The sequence below is a fragment of the Amblyomma maculatum genome, chromosome 5, assembly GCF_055883805.1.
Source record: "Amblyomma maculatum isolate TAMU_Amacu chromosome 5, ASM5588380v1, whole genome shotgun sequence".
NCBI classification, from domain to species: Eukaryota; Metazoa; Arthropoda; class Arachnida; order Ixodida; family Ixodidae; genus Amblyomma; species Amblyomma maculatum.
Window position 1 is genome coordinate 127,640,521 of NC_139348.1, and position 15,314 is coordinate 127,655,834.

At 42.9% G+C, this 15,314-nt stretch overlaps 1 protein-coding gene across 3 annotated transcripts in view; it reads right to left on the reverse strand.

Annotated features, from left to right (window-relative positions):
• PICK1 (protein interacting with PRKCA 1) overlaps positions 1–15,177 on the reverse strand; it is a 34,313-nt gene extending 19,136 nt beyond the window's left edge. The window contains exons 1-5 of one of the 3 annotated variants that reach the window (XM_084604302.1): positions 14,973–15,177; positions 13,192–13,303; positions 3,966–4,077; positions 2,259–2,387; positions 648–714 (exon numbers count right to left, since the gene is read on the reverse strand). In XM_084604302.1, the coding sequence (XP_084460428.1) occupies positions 648–714; positions 2,259–2,387; positions 3,966–4,077; positions 13,192–13,277 (394 nt within the window). In that variant the 5' untranslated portion in view covers positions 13,278–13,303; positions 14,973–15,177. Of the gene's footprint in view, positions 1–647; positions 718–2,258; positions 2,388–3,965; positions 4,078–13,191; positions 13,304–14,972 lie in introns of all 3 variants that reach the window. The other 2 variants (XM_084604301.1, XM_084604304.1) reach the window with 2 other exon arrangements.
• Between the last annotated feature and the right edge of the window lie 137 nt (positions 15,178–15,314).

Consider the following 15,314-nt stretch of genomic DNA (forward strand, 5'->3'; position numbering starts at 1 on the left):
GACATCTGTTGACAGTGCTATCCACGTGAAGGTGCAACTGGTTTGGTCTGGTCTGTGAGGTTTAATGTTCCAAAGCGACTCAGGCTACAAGATGTGCCATAATGGAGGACTCTGGAAATTTGGACCGCCTGGGGTTCTTTAACGTGCACTGACATCACACAGCACATGGGTGCCATGCTTTTAAACAAATTAAACATCAATGGAAAGGGGTATAACCATGGAACACGGGGTCATGCCACATCGGAACTCCTCACATAAATAACGAAAGGGGGCTTTATGAGCACCAGCTGAAAAGAGAATGCCACTGTGGCCTCTCTTAAAAGACTTGCCACAGAAAAAGCAGCAGTGCTAGCAAAAACAGCCTATACTGGTACTAGTACCCCACCCACCCTTATATTCCTTCGTGTTTCCAAGTGTTTAAAAACTTAATACCTTGGGAAAAGTTGGCCCAGTGAGATTACAATACAAAAATTTATCTATATTGGCCAATTTCAATTTGCTCTCACCGTCTCTTTAGGAAGGACGCATTCCACAAACTGCACCTTTCTTTTAATTATCGATTTTTGCATCATGCTCCCTTTTCTTACAGCCCTTTTTTCGCTCTCACTAGTTTCGGAAGCAATCAGAAGCGGACACAATCGACTCACCGATGTCGAGCGTCTTGCCCTGCTTTGGGTCCGCGTGCAGCTTGTTGTAGTTGATGGTCACTTCTTTCTGCTGGGGTAAACATGCGGGAAACACAGACCCCAGGAGGTGATCCCATCCACCCAGAGGGGAGGAGAGCAGAAAAAAAAAAAGATAACAGAAGCAAGCGAGCAAGCAAGGGGGGAACAGGACCAAAGAGGAGAGTGTTCGGTTGGGAAGGGAAAGCGCAGAACAAAACTTCATTACTACGAGGCACATACACATATCTGAGCACTTTTCTCCATGCATCCTCGGTTACCACAACTCATTACCTATTTAAAACACACGACAACTTGTAAGCCCTAAACAAAAGCAGAAAATCAAGTCTCAGGAAACAAGCCTGAGCAGTTATTCCAAAGAGTAAAGCTAAACTAATCAGTAAAAACGAACATGCCAGAACAAAACTACTTTCGTTCTGAAAAAGCATACTGAACTGGGTGAGCTGAAGTGGCCTGATGGTTAGAATCTAGGGCAAACAAACGAGGATGAAAAAGAAAACAAGTACGCAGGAGCACTGACTACATCAACTAGCAGATACGCCTGAGAAATCTGAAAAGCGTCTTTTTATGCACTCCTCAACTATAACGGCTGATACAACGTGCTCAATCCAACAAGTGGCTGGACAAACAAACCTAGTACAGCTTTACGCAGCTGTCACAAGACACTAACACGGGGCCTGTATGTTTGACGAGTAATGCTCCATTTCTATTAGTAGAGTTGACTGTTCTCCTTGCATACTTCACGTTATGTAATACTCTAAGTGCCACAACAGCAAAGCGACTAAGTTGGCGCTGCTTCAGTACAAATGAAGTATGTTCACCAGATGCCAAGCCTTCGTTTTACGATAGTAAAAAAGCCTCTACTGACAGAAACCGAAGAAACATCCCTTGACTTCAGTGTTGGTTGAATGGAGATCCCCCTGGGTACAGCAGATTTGTAATAAGGAAGCAATTACTCATTGAGAACACTGTATACAGCTTTCCTTTGTAACCGCTTGGGTTGATATCAAAGAGTAATACGTAACTCCCTTATTACATTCCCTGGCTCTAGCATCTGTTTCGTAACATGCTTCGTCCATCTAGTTAGGATTGAGGGGTTGGGTGGGGGGCAGTCGATTCCTACTGAAGCCAGTGTGGAAGCAACAATATAATGAAAGGTGAAAAGTCTTGACATGACCCTTTAACAAAGAGCACACACATTAAATTAAAACAAGTCATATACATTAGTAACAAGAGGTATAGATACGTAACATAGTGGACAACCTTTAGACGAATACATTTCACTGATCTAGTTTATTATTACAACTTATACTTGCACCTGCCAAAATAAAGTGTACAAAGGAGGCTTCTCAAATCTGAACTCTGTGTCAATCTAACAAATTTCCAGTTCCCCTCAAGATTTAATACAGCGAGAATTAACAGTACTGAAAAATCAAAGCAGGTGAGTGGAACTACAAATAACAGTAAGCATACAAAAAAAGAAAAAGAAAACTAAAGGCCCATTTCATGAATGGAAGGCACTTTCCTGCCCCAGAAACTATGCACACAAACTGCGACTGAGCTTAGGACCCTTGCCTTGACGCTCTGGATCATCTTGGCAACCTCCACCTTGGTCTTGCCTTTGACGGCCGAACCGTTGACCCCCACAATCTCGTCACCTGACTGCAGGGTACCATCCCGGGCAGCTGGCGTGTTGTCGAACACCTGTTGAAAAACTAGGACAGTTAGGAGACTGCAATTTGGTGATGTTGGAACACTCTAAATGACAACGTATCTACCTACTTGCCTCACATACAGTAAAAATACTCAAGCCATCGTTACATAAATAATGGACAGAGGAAATAGGTAAACAGGGCAAATGCAAGAACGTGAAAAAGCATAGAGCAGCGCCGACGAGCTACATTCTGTAGTGCAGAACAGGCTTAAAGCACGGACCTCAAAGGTAGGCCGGCAGTCTGTGAATTCACAGACCCACGACAACTTTTCATCAAAGGGCGGGAGGAAATCCTGACCCAAGCTAAAACCTGTTTGAAATACAACTTACACCAATGGCTGCGCTGTGGCAATGAAGTTGCAAGATCCAAGGAATCTTAACAAAATGTTTAGGCTTATCCCTTATCCTGTTTGAGCAGAACGCAACCCACTGATTATGAAGTCTGAAGCACCCCAGCCCAAGGTTACGTACATACTTGAACCTACACTCACTATGGCTGGTTACAATCTGCATTGCAAGAAAACGCCAAACATGCTGTGAAATCACAAAGAACAGAGAAAACCGTGGCTGGCAGACTGTGAGGTTTGACAAGCCTGTCAAAAAAAAACCCTGACACAATAAGAGTTTAAGTGTCTTACACAAGTCTTAAAAAGGGAGCTAACAGTCCCCTACAATGAAAACCTATGATAATCTTCAAAGTATCTTACAAGCACCACATAGAGCACAAGGACCAACTGCGTCATGATAAAAGCCATGCCAGAACGTGGTGACCTATCCAAAGAACCTTCACCATCAAGAATCTTGAGGGCTGTTTGCAGCTAATGCCTCCTGGAGAATGAACATTACTGCTTCAGAAGTGATAACTATACACTTAACTGCCTGAAAGATTTACACAGCAATACAAGAACAAAGTGAAAAGAATTCTTGTATTCCTTTTGTATTGGGTTTCGTTTTGAGCTATTTCCAACAGCGTTGTTTTGTATCACGCTTGTACTTGCTTTTGTTCTGTTTCACTGCCCCCCAACCCTCTGTAATGTGAAATCCCCGAGGTTAAAATAAATTAAATGAAATAAGAGAGGCAAAATTACAGTGGCCTACAAGGAGAAGAGCAAAATGCTACTCATTAGGGCTTCCATTTGTCCCCTTTCTGGTGCTTTTCTGATGAATTTTGATGAATGAGTCACCAATCAACCTAGAACTGCGTTTCACTGATCACTGGCTAAACAGCATCTCTATTGCATGCTCCTGTTCCGCAAACTGCATAACAATGGGATGACCGATGTGAGGATCGCATAACATTACTCATCTATTCTATCAATATAGGCTTTATGCCAAGTAAATAAATCAGGTTTAAACGAAAGGAAAGGGTGCAGCGACTGTCCCACTTCTTGGGTGGACACCTTAACCACTCCCCTCAGGGCAGAGATGAAAAGAGAGAGCACAGGCACTGTAGCAAAGGGCTTCATACAAACAGCAACCACTTAGGTTCTTTAACATGCACTGAAATGGCATAAGAGTGCCTTCTAAGCTTTATACAACGACAACAAGAGTGAACCATCTCCTCTTACCTGCACCACATAGAGGCAGGGACACAGGGGAGCACCACCTCCAATGCTGATGCCAATCAGGTTGCTGTCGTCCTTCTGAATCACCACACTGCCAGAGGTCACTGTCATGCCCCTGGTGGAGAGTGGAGGGCACACGCAGAATTGATGTCAGTGCTGAATGCTCAAAGGGGTGCGTTTCATCTTGTCCAGTGAGAAGCGCCCTCTAATCCAAAACATGAACATATATCAAGATAAACAGCACGCTATCGCGTCGCTTTGACGACAGCCACGGGAATAATGCGTAAAGAAAGATACGAAGCCCTGGTGATGTTCTTTACTCTGTGATGTGTGCTCTCTATTTCCGGCAATTGAAGCATGAACTAAACGAAGTTAGGTACATCATACTAAAACGAACTCTGGAGGGTTATCAAATGAGACTTCAAAAAAATGATAGTGCTCTGAAGCCAGCAACTGCACCATTAGTTCTCAAGTGAAACCCACTTTTTTCAGTATCTCAGTCGGGTGATCAGAGTATACAGCAAATGCAACCACTATTGGGACCTATGGTGTTCTAGGTCACACATAAGATCACGTGTCCGGTTCCAAGCAGTCCATACTGCACACAGAGCAGAAATGTGCCAAAAAGCTAGCTGTCCCGAACAGGCTTTAACAGCCTTGCCTCAAAAGAAGATTCTTTGGGAAAATTTTCTTTTCTTGGACAAAGAAGGCAGTGGACCCCACAATGGCACCATTTAAAAAATAAAGGAAAGAAGGAAAAAAAGAAAGAAAGAGAAAAGAAACAACGAACAGAACGATGCCACACCAGCGTAAAGGCTTGGAAGGAGATATATTGGAAAGAAGCCCACAAAAAGTGCACCACCAGCTCTGAACCACAATTCAAATCACACACAGCACTGGTGAAAAAGAACTCAACCCACAAACTACTCTGGATTGTGTCTGACAATGCCTCGACATCTTTTCAGTACAAGAGAGCTGAAAAGCACCCTTAGCGTATCCCTGCCGGTATTCATTATTACAAGATAAACCCTGTGTCAGAACAGTAAAAAAAAAAAAAAAAAATTCCCAAGCTTCTTCTCTTTATTCTGCACCAATTCCAATCACACAGAATAGTCACCAAAATGATGGTGGTCACAAATGGAGCTAATTAACAACTTTCCTTTTTCTGCACATAAAATAAGACTACTGCCCCCCATGTGTTAATTCCTTCAAAATATTCAAAAGAGCATTAAACCAATTTTCATCAGTTGAACAAACTTAAAAAAATGACAACGCATTAATCTTTTGTCAATAATCAAGGGTGCCGAGACCTGTAGCAAAAAAATGTTTGTGTCAGGAAAAAAAGACATGTCAAAGACCTTAACTATACCTTGAATTTTCACTAAAAGCTCTTGCTAAATTTTAAATGAGCCAATATATCCTGCTACACACAAAAGCAGAGTATTGAAAACACAATGGAAACACGCAGCGGAAAGAGAAAGGCCCTGCCTGTCCATTTCTTTATCTAGCACCGCCTTCCACACTGCACAGACTGCAACAGAACACATAAGCCAGCCTGGCTGGCTTTATAAGATGTTGAACTAAAGCAGTTAATCTCAATAATTTTTGGCTCATAAGGAGGCCAAAAAATTTGTTCAAATCACATGCAGAGTTGGACGTGATATTAACAGGTCCAAAACGCCAGTTTAAGTAAACCGGAAATTTAACTTAAGCGAGACTAAATTAACGAGGTTATGTTGCACATTTTTCTTGACTAACTTATGCCACCAAGGCTACTGCTAATCAAGCTTGGATCTCATACAAAAAAGTGACATTAAGTAGCATCACAATTTGAAGTAACAGACTCTTGATCTAACATCCATGTATGGAAGAAGACAACTGGGCCAGTTTAGAAAGATTCATGGTTCGGATGCTAAGTGACACAACAGGGAGATGGTAGGGAGCAAGGCGATAATGCAAGTGGCAGAGAAATTGTTTTGGAAAAATGTAGAAGAAAAAGAGAACAGCCACAAATGACACGTTTACAAAAAAAAATGGAATGAATAAAAGAAAAGCAACTTTTGCACACACAAACAGGCAAACAGTTCACTTTAATGAAAAGGCTACAAGTGATGCAAACATGTGTAATGCAGACAGTATATCCGCATTAGAACAGGACTCCTCCGATATTTCTCTAACCAGCCAGTTTCATGTTCCTTTCATGTGATATCATGTTCCGGTAAAAAAAGAAGGGGGATTACATTTTCCTTTTTCTTCATGAAAGCTGCATTATTCCAAAGTAATCTCAGTTGCGATTAAATGCTTGTCATCTCCCAGCATCTCTGTTGTCATTACAAGGCCCACAGTTACATTGAAAACCCAAGCGCAGATCAACGAACATGAGTTTCAGCAAATAATTTAGTAAGTGCAAAGTGAAAAAATGGGCAAGTATTTCACTGTCAAGTGAGGCCACCAAATGTTCCACCAACACCAATTACAGGCCCCAGCACGTTGAAAATGCGCTCTCATCTGCACAGCGCATGCACACAAGGTTCTCAAAGAATTGTGAGTAGACACAAAGTTTATAAGAAATAAAATGTGCATCCAGGCTTGAAACTGTCCCTCGTGCATGATGTTTGAAGCACAAACTCGCACTGCAACTCGCAAAACCGCTGTTCACCCCACCATTCAATAACTAGAGCCCACTATAATCATGCACTGATTATATACCCACTATAGTAACCGTATAGTGGGTATATAATTGACGCGTTTGAATTGTGGTGCTGGCGGAGACTTTTGAGAGTTCCTTGGACTGCCAGAAGATCAAATCAGTCGATATTGTCGACCATAAACCCTGACTGCTCATTGGAGGGTCAAATTCTAAAGTTAAAGCTCAGATACTTTGGTAATCTGATGAGAAGAGAGGAGCCGCTGGAGAAAGATTTGATGTTGGGAAAGGTTGAGGGTCGCCAGAGAAGGGGTAGGCAGCGAACGCGATGGTTAGATGGCATCCTCGAGGCGCTGCAGATGAAGTTATGTGATGTTAGGAAGATAGTGAGAGACCGGAAAGCGTGGCGTGACATGGTCTATAGGGTCACGAAGAGTCGGACACGACTGAACTGAACTGATAGTAACCGTATAGAGCCGTTTACATGCAATGATAGAAAAAAAATTAAATGAAACGATTAACAGAAAAAACTGACGCTAGTCAGTTACTGTCAACCATTTTCTGGTGACAGATCCTACATCTCAATTGCCTGAGTGGTGGAACTGCGTAAAAGTGGTGAAAATCAGAGTGCAGCTAGCAATGTAGAGAGAGAGAGAGAGCGAAACAGAAAAATGGAAAGGCAGGGAAGTTAACTAGGCGAGGCCTAGTAGGCTACCTGCGTGTAAGAGTTTAATGTTTAAAAAGAGTGTATTTATAGAATGCAAGGAGTGCAAACGATGGAAGGCAGAAACAAAACAGCCTGTTACCAAATCCAATGCAGACAAGAAAAAACAACACACATTAAGTAGCCCTCCTTGCCACCACCCATCCCTCTCCCCTCTACGAGAAGCGCTTGTCAGAGACGTTCACCAATGCTGCATATATTAAGGCCAGTGACACTAAAAACGCAATTTTACAATGCTGGAGTCTGCTATCAAGCACCAGTCACAAGAAATTTGAGAGGCTTCAATCTGCACCGAATGCTAACGGCCACTTTCTTCAGACACCCATGCTCCACTCTATAGAGGCCACAGTAAGCAGTATGTAGAAGGTAGCAATAATTCTCACTTAGCAAATTGGCGCTAAGCTCTCAAAGGTGAGCACAATAGTCACACCACAGCCATTTATGGCGGATGGTTTCTCTCGCTGCCTCATTTCATGCAATGTTCTGAGTATATATTGCATCCTGCTCAGCTACAACCATCGAAAATGAGTTAGTCTCTTGTCTCTCTCTCTCTCTCACTCTCCCCCCCTCCCCCTTAAGAAAAAAAAGTTTAAAGCTTTTACCATAGCTTCCAAGTGGTCACCAGATACCTGAAGTGCTCCATCTAAAAAGATGCAGTGTGCCTATCAAAGACGTACTAAATGAAGATAGAGGTCACAATCGTCCATCCCTCAGAACGTCTCTCTCATTAGGTATATGAAGAGACAGCGAAGGAGCATTCCCAAGCCTCTTGGCTTACAGCAACAACGCACTCTAGGAATTGATTATCAATTTACTACAGCTGCCAGCTGTGTGCGTCTCGTGTTTATTGCAGCACTTAAAGAAAGAGACCTGGTAGCCGCTGAGCCATTCTGAGTCGACCATCCACTTCACAATGCTTTCGAAACATAGTGCTTCAAAAGAAAAAAGCATGTCAGCACAGAGATGCAGAGGCAAACTGGCGTTAAAAGAAAAAAATTAGGGTTTTTTTTAAAACTAACTCAATGAAATATGAACTATTCTGAACACCAATTAGGAAAGAAAAACTGAGAATCCTTCTTATATGTGTCCACTGAATTTCTACTAATATTCATTCATTCACGTGCTTTCACTTTCATCACTGGAAGCATTCCCTGTAAGGTTGCCATTGCAAATGTTCTTCCTATGTGCAAACTAAAGATTGAACACTATGTGCCTAAGTGACATTGTAAAGTAAAAAAAATATACGCAACATGCTTCCACATAAGAAAGCCACACAAGAAGTGGCCAACAAATGTAAAAATTGTGAAGCGGAAAACATGTTTTCATTCCACCAGTGCTGCCTGTTAGTAACGCCTTTCTGATATGTGATAATGCTGATGCAAATGAATTTCTCCTCGTGTGTATATTGCTTAAGCGCTAGCTCTTCAATAGCCATTCGCCACTTCAGACTTTGTATCTCATTTGTGCAATTGTTACGTTATCATGAGTCACACCTCTGAGCAAACGGGCTAATAAATAAATGATCTGGCCAGTAATGCCACTAGCATTGCCTACCTCCTTGTCTTGTAACAAACTGCATATCGGACAATGGGGCATTATAGGAACAACAAACCTGGGGAACATGCAAAATAAAATACAGCAATGAAAGTGCACATCTTGCTCAGCCCTGTTTGGCATACACCGACTGCAAACCAAGTTTCCGTGATGTAAGAATCCCGGAAAGAAGTATGTAAAAAAGTGGCTCGCTAAAATTTGAATGGGACCAAACTGCCCCAGCGATTTTCAGTAGTTATTCATAATGCTGAGATGATTTCTTCGCACTTTTCCCAATAATCCTGATGACAAATCTCCGAGTATCTACCACTGTTGCATCTGTGCAGGCCAGTGCCTCTGCCTTCAATAAATAGTTGCAAGTAGCGCTTGTGTTCATCATCTTTTACTTTTGTTGTGTCCTTTCACACCTGGCACCCCTATAATGGCACAGTTTTGTCCTGTCGTTTCACACTGCTTAATGACATTACTATAATGGCAGACAACCAGCTAGTAAAAAGGTTAGCTATTCTCGAACATGGTGACTTCAATTTCTGCGGATACAGCATGATTTAGTTCGGTTTATTGGCTTTAACGTCCCAAAGCAACTCGGGCTGAGAGACACCTTAATGGGGGACTCCAGAAATTTTGACAATCTGGGGGTCTTTAATGTGCACTGCCATCGCACAGCACACGAGCGCCTTGCTTTTCGCCTCCATCGAAAAGTGGCCGCCGCAGCCGGGATCCGATCCCACACCCTTGGACAAAGCAGCCAAGCGCCCTAGAACTGAGCCACCACAGCAGGGCAGATATAGTATGCTTGAGCAGGTAAGTAAAATCGTTGTTTACAACTTTTCACCAAGTGAGGCTCGTAAGCTGGTCTGTCTCTGCAACTAGCTAACTTGTTACGTAACAACTGTAGCCGAAAAAAGAATGCGTGTCAAATAGAATAAATGTTCTTCCTTTACAGCGTAGTCCTCACATATGCACAAAAAGAACCACACTGAAAAGAAATGGCTAGTTGAAGGTTCCCTAATGCATGTGTCCTTGCTTTCCAGTCCCCCTTTGCTGAATTGCTCTTTGCTTTACTGTAAGAGACCCCATATTATCGACCATAAACCCTGACTGCTCATTGGAGGATCAAATTCTAAAGTTAAAGCTCAGCTACTTTGGTCATCTGATGAGAAGAGCGGAGTCGCTGGAGAAAACTTTGATGCTGGGAAAGATTGAGGGTCACAGGAGAAGGGGTAGGCATCAACGAGATGGTTAGATGGCATCCTCGAGGCGCTGCAGATGAAGCTATGTGATATTAGGAAGACAGTGGGAGGCCGGAAAGCTTGGCATGATATGGTCCGTAGGGTCACGAAGAGTCGGACATGACATGACAAGTGGCCCCAAATTAAATACACCATGAATGCTTAAATGAATAGTCTACTGCCAAAGACGAGTATAAAGATATTGGCATATTTTGGTAGATCTCGCCACTTGGTGGTAGTATCGAAGGAATAACTCACGGTTTAACCAGGAATTTACATAATAAATTAATCAGGAAAATTAAGTTTTAGCATATGGTGATGCCATACTCTGTCCTTTCATCGCTACTAACATTATCTCTTTTGTTTAATTTGTTTTAAGCATCTGAAGTGAATATACTACGTTTTATGACTATGCCACAGCGTCATACAGATAGGTATTTGTGTTCACAATAATTAAAGCAGCCTACTTTACTGATTTTCAATAAATTACAGCTTGCTTGATTCCCTTTTAAAATGCATTCAAAAAAGAAAGCCACACAACCAAAGACTCCATCATACTTGTAGCGGCACTGCCATTGGTAGCATTGCTAATACGCAGAAACAGTTGTTGGCATCTGCAGTAAATGTCGCCGGGTTTATTTGGTTCATTTATTAATTTCAATTTATTTCAAGCTATTTTGGTACCCTCAATTAGTTTTAACAAAATCTGTGCATCTTAGTGGCATGCTCTGTGGACCCCTGGTAAAACGGTACTGGCAAATTTAACAACTGCGGTTGGCTGAATATGCTTTTTAGAATCTTCACTGATCACAATAGGAACTTGTGGCACAGGATAGGCAGCTTCGGAGCTATGTGGCCAGACTAGAAAAAAGCTTTGGTCAAACTTGGCCAAGCATGGGAGTGTTTCGGGGAGATTTGTTTTAGTCGTACGATCGCAAAAAAGCATCAAAATTCAGGAGTTTCCCGGATAAGTCGGGAGAGCTGGCAGGTATGCATTAACATTCTTCCTTGGACGTAGCGGCTGCTGCCACTGATGAACTCCTACAACCATGAGTCTGTGGAACAATAAAATTCTGTCAATCACGGGAGCACCGCCACTTCCCTCTCAAAAACCAATCCAGCAATCCCAATGTGGCATGCCAGCTCCACCCTCTTCATGTCTTTGCACTCCCTTCCCCTGGCCTCGATTCCTCTCTCTCTGCATCAGATGGACAGGCGGACAGATTTTTCCAACTTGAGTGTTCCAATTTATTTAGGAGATCCTTCCTGTTCGCCCAAATCACGAATCCACACGCCAATGATGTCAGAAACCCTGGATGTCGAAAGCATTCACAAATCAAGCCTTGCAATTTGCCGCGACATCATCCCTTAAACTTGCCAGCATGCAACCGCTAATAAGATAGTGAATCACAGCTGGGATAGCTATTCGACACCAGTGTGATTAAATCATCAAGTTGATGCCGTGTGACAAAAAAATGTATCGAAAAGTGATAGTCACGCTGATAAGGACGAGTAACAGTATCTGTGGAAAGCACGAAAGTTATCAGAACTGTTATCGTCAGCATATCCCCTGTGTAACAAAAGGGTCTGGTCCAGCTGCAACCACCATAACATCACAAAACTTCCTAACCTCATCTGCCCAAGTGGTTCTTCGGCACCCTGTGCTATGCTAGTCCGTTTCAGAATCCACTCCGTTACCATCAGGGACCTTCTTTCCGATTCAAACTCCGACATGATTAGCTTGCACTTGTTTTTCAATTCAATTTCTTCTCCTAATGCATCTCAATGTTACACATTCTTTTTCCACAGTTTGCTGCAATGTCCGTACTGTAAATAGGAGCCTTTTCACTAGCCTTCAAATTTTAACCTACAACTGGTAACTGGGACTGCAAAACAATGTGGATCATGGACCAATCGAAATAATAAAATGCACACAACCACCGAATACAAACAGAAATCTCATTTCAGGGCTGGAGGTTTATTAAGACACAGGAAGAAGTGAAAATCAAGAGAGCGCAGCACAATTAGCAAAAATTAGCATAGTCACATTAAAGAGAAAAAAAGAACACAAAAATAAACTTTAATATGAGAGAAAAACTGAAGGTGTAACAGGCCATAACACAGGACCAAGAGGTAAGCAGTTCCAAATTTCAAAACAGGTTTCACAGCAAATTGAAATCGATGCTTCAGAGTAAATTCAAAAAATCAAAAGCTAAGGAATTTTGTTTTCATGAAAAAAAGAAAAAAGAAAGCAAGGGTAAAAGGCATGACTATACTGCACATTTCTCTCTTTGTTGTTTTCTCTGAACAGTTTGGTGATTAACAACCCAAAATTGACTCGAGCTATGGGGGACTCTTAGCGAAGGGCTCCAGAAATTTCGAACACCCGCGGTTCCTTAATGTACACGGACCTCACACAGTACATGAGCGCCTTGCTTTATTGCCTCTATTAAAATGTGGCCATCAAGGCCAGGATCAAGCCCTTGTCCTTAAGGCCAAAATGTCGAACGCACTAGCCCCTAAGCCACCACGGTGGGGCATTTAGCTAAAAATGCCATAAAACACTTGTGTCTAAGAAATCAACTAAAGAAAATTCTCGTAGCAGTGCCCTCCTCCGCCAAATTACAAATTTCACCTCTACTTCTCCACTATGCTTTGCAAAGTCCGCACTCAACATGACATCACCTGTTTGCAAGATTTTAGAACTTCGGAAGAATTATAATGTGCCCATAAAGTGCTTGCTCAAGCTATCTGTAAGTGCCGCACCAATGTCATGGCTAACGAGAGAGGAAGAAGGAGATAAGAGCTGACAGAAGCAAAGTAAGCATGGCCTTCTAGCTTTTTTAGCATAAAAAACACTTGCTGGTACGAAAAACAAAATACAGCTTGTAGTGAAGTCTCTGCTGTGCCAGACTGATTGAACTGCACGAGTCGAGGTGCTCCTTGCTGAAAAACGCCGCTCTACACGTGCAGCCATGCACCGAAACCAAAGAGGCAAATTCTTTACAAAGGCCACTTCACCAAAACAGTTCAAAGCTTAAAACGGGCAGCGAGTCATCAGAGCAGACATACATGCGGTCCTCCATAGTGAAGAAGAACGTATCCGGCGAGTCGTCTGGGTCCTCTTGTGGGATGAGTTGGTAGGCCACATCAGACATAGCACGCGCCCACAGCGCATCCGCCACTAGGGGGCCAGAAAACGGGGGGGAAAAGAAAAAAAGAAAACAGGAAACAAAACAGAACTGTGGGGACAGGGGAGGGATGCAAAGGAAACACGTGCGCACGAGCAAGTGGTGATCAAGCCTTAAAAAAAAAAGGAGGGTCAGCACACTTAACAAGCACATAAGCTCAAAAGAAGAGGGCAGCCGTAATCCAACAGAACGAGAGGAAAGATGAGAGCATGTGCAAGGGAGGATGCAATGTAGTCACATATAGCATCTAGCCTCTTCATAGAACGAAAACCAAGGAAGTGAAATGGAAAAATTTGATAAATAAGAGCCCCAGTCAAAGCTCCATACGAGTACCCTGTCGCTATTGCACTTTAAGTGCAGCTCAAGGGTTACATAGAATCTTTGCACTGGTAATTACAACACCCTTACTAAAACAATGTTTCCAAACAAGCAACATTGCTGTAACACTCTGAACAATCTGTACTACATGCACTTTCAAAGAGGAGGCGTGCAGCTAACCTTCCTTGTGAACCCTGGACGCTTGAAGATTGATTAACTGAGCTATACCATTAGCCAAGTAAAGGAACTTCAAAAAGTGAAGGCAAATGCAACATAATGTTTGTGCAAACTGATGTGCGCTATCAAATTATGTTATTAACTAGTGTGCCAAATGTCTGAAAGCATATGAGAAAGACGTATTTCGCAGCTCCATCCCACTCGGGTTACCAAACAAATCCACTCATCGTTGTTCCGAAAGCACGCGCATTCATGAGATTTCCTCTGTAGAGCGCAACACAAATACAATCCATACACAGAGCTACACAATTTCCATATTTGGAATGAGTACCAAAAATACTCCACAGAGATACCCAGCATAAAATCAAAGGATCCTCAGCAGTTCTATGGGGAACAACTTTACACAAAACATGAACTAAAAAAAAATCTCGGATGTCATCATCAATACGAGACAAGCTATGCCGTCACTGATTCCCCTTGTTTCTAGCATTAATAAATTACAACCTTCCCCATGCTTCACCGCACCTTGGGAGTGTCCTTAAAACACGCTGGAAAAGATTCTTGCAATGCGCGCTTCAGTAAAACCGGCATTCGCCTCTCCAGCAGCAAACTGAAGAACATTGCAAAGACGCCCATTGCGCGAATAGCATAAATGCTTGTTTGTGGGGGTTGAAAAAACAGCGCGACCCGCTGAACACAAGCTACAATGTAATTAATCGCGCTAGCAGTCCAAAGTGATTGATGTATCTTTCTCTAGCATCGCTGGCTCAACTTCCCTGCAAGGCTAAAGTATTTAAAATCTCGTCACTACTGACACCATTGATGCTTTACCTGAACACCAGAAGTCCCTCCGCTAAACCACGGTATTGTCAAAGGCAGTGAAAACAGCATTAAAGGTGCCAACTCAACGTAGACCGCGTGTGTTGGCTGAGCACACGCACCTGACAGCAGCTAGTCACATAGGCGTGGATCGAGATCGCGTGCATGGCGGCAGCGGAAGAATAAACAAGAAATAAGATCAGAAGCCACAGCGAGAGGCCCGCAAAACGCATGGCAGCAGCTGCCTGCGAAAGCGCCAGGTGCCTCAAGCGACACGCAGCAAACGGAAACGGTCGCGGCCGGTGGCTTGCGCGCATACGCGCGGCCGCCGCTGTGTCAGGTACGCACATTTTGTCCTCCTCGAAGTAGCAGTTCTCTTCGAGGTCCAACATGATTTCGACGGCGGCGGAAAACCCCCGAGGGCGACAGGAACGAAAAATTAGAAACGCAAAAGGGTTTAACAGAGTCGAACCATTGGAACCACCGTAGTAGGTGCACGCAGTACAGCTCGGCTCACGAGTGCGCGCGCTGACAGCAGTGACAGGGAAAGAAATGGCCGAAGCCTTTCACTTCATTTCTCTAGGCTTTAGATAAAGTTTAGATTACAAAACAAAATATTACTTATAATAATTGTGCATTCATGTTTGTACTGTTTATCAAAAATAACGTCCAAATTGGTAATCCTAAATT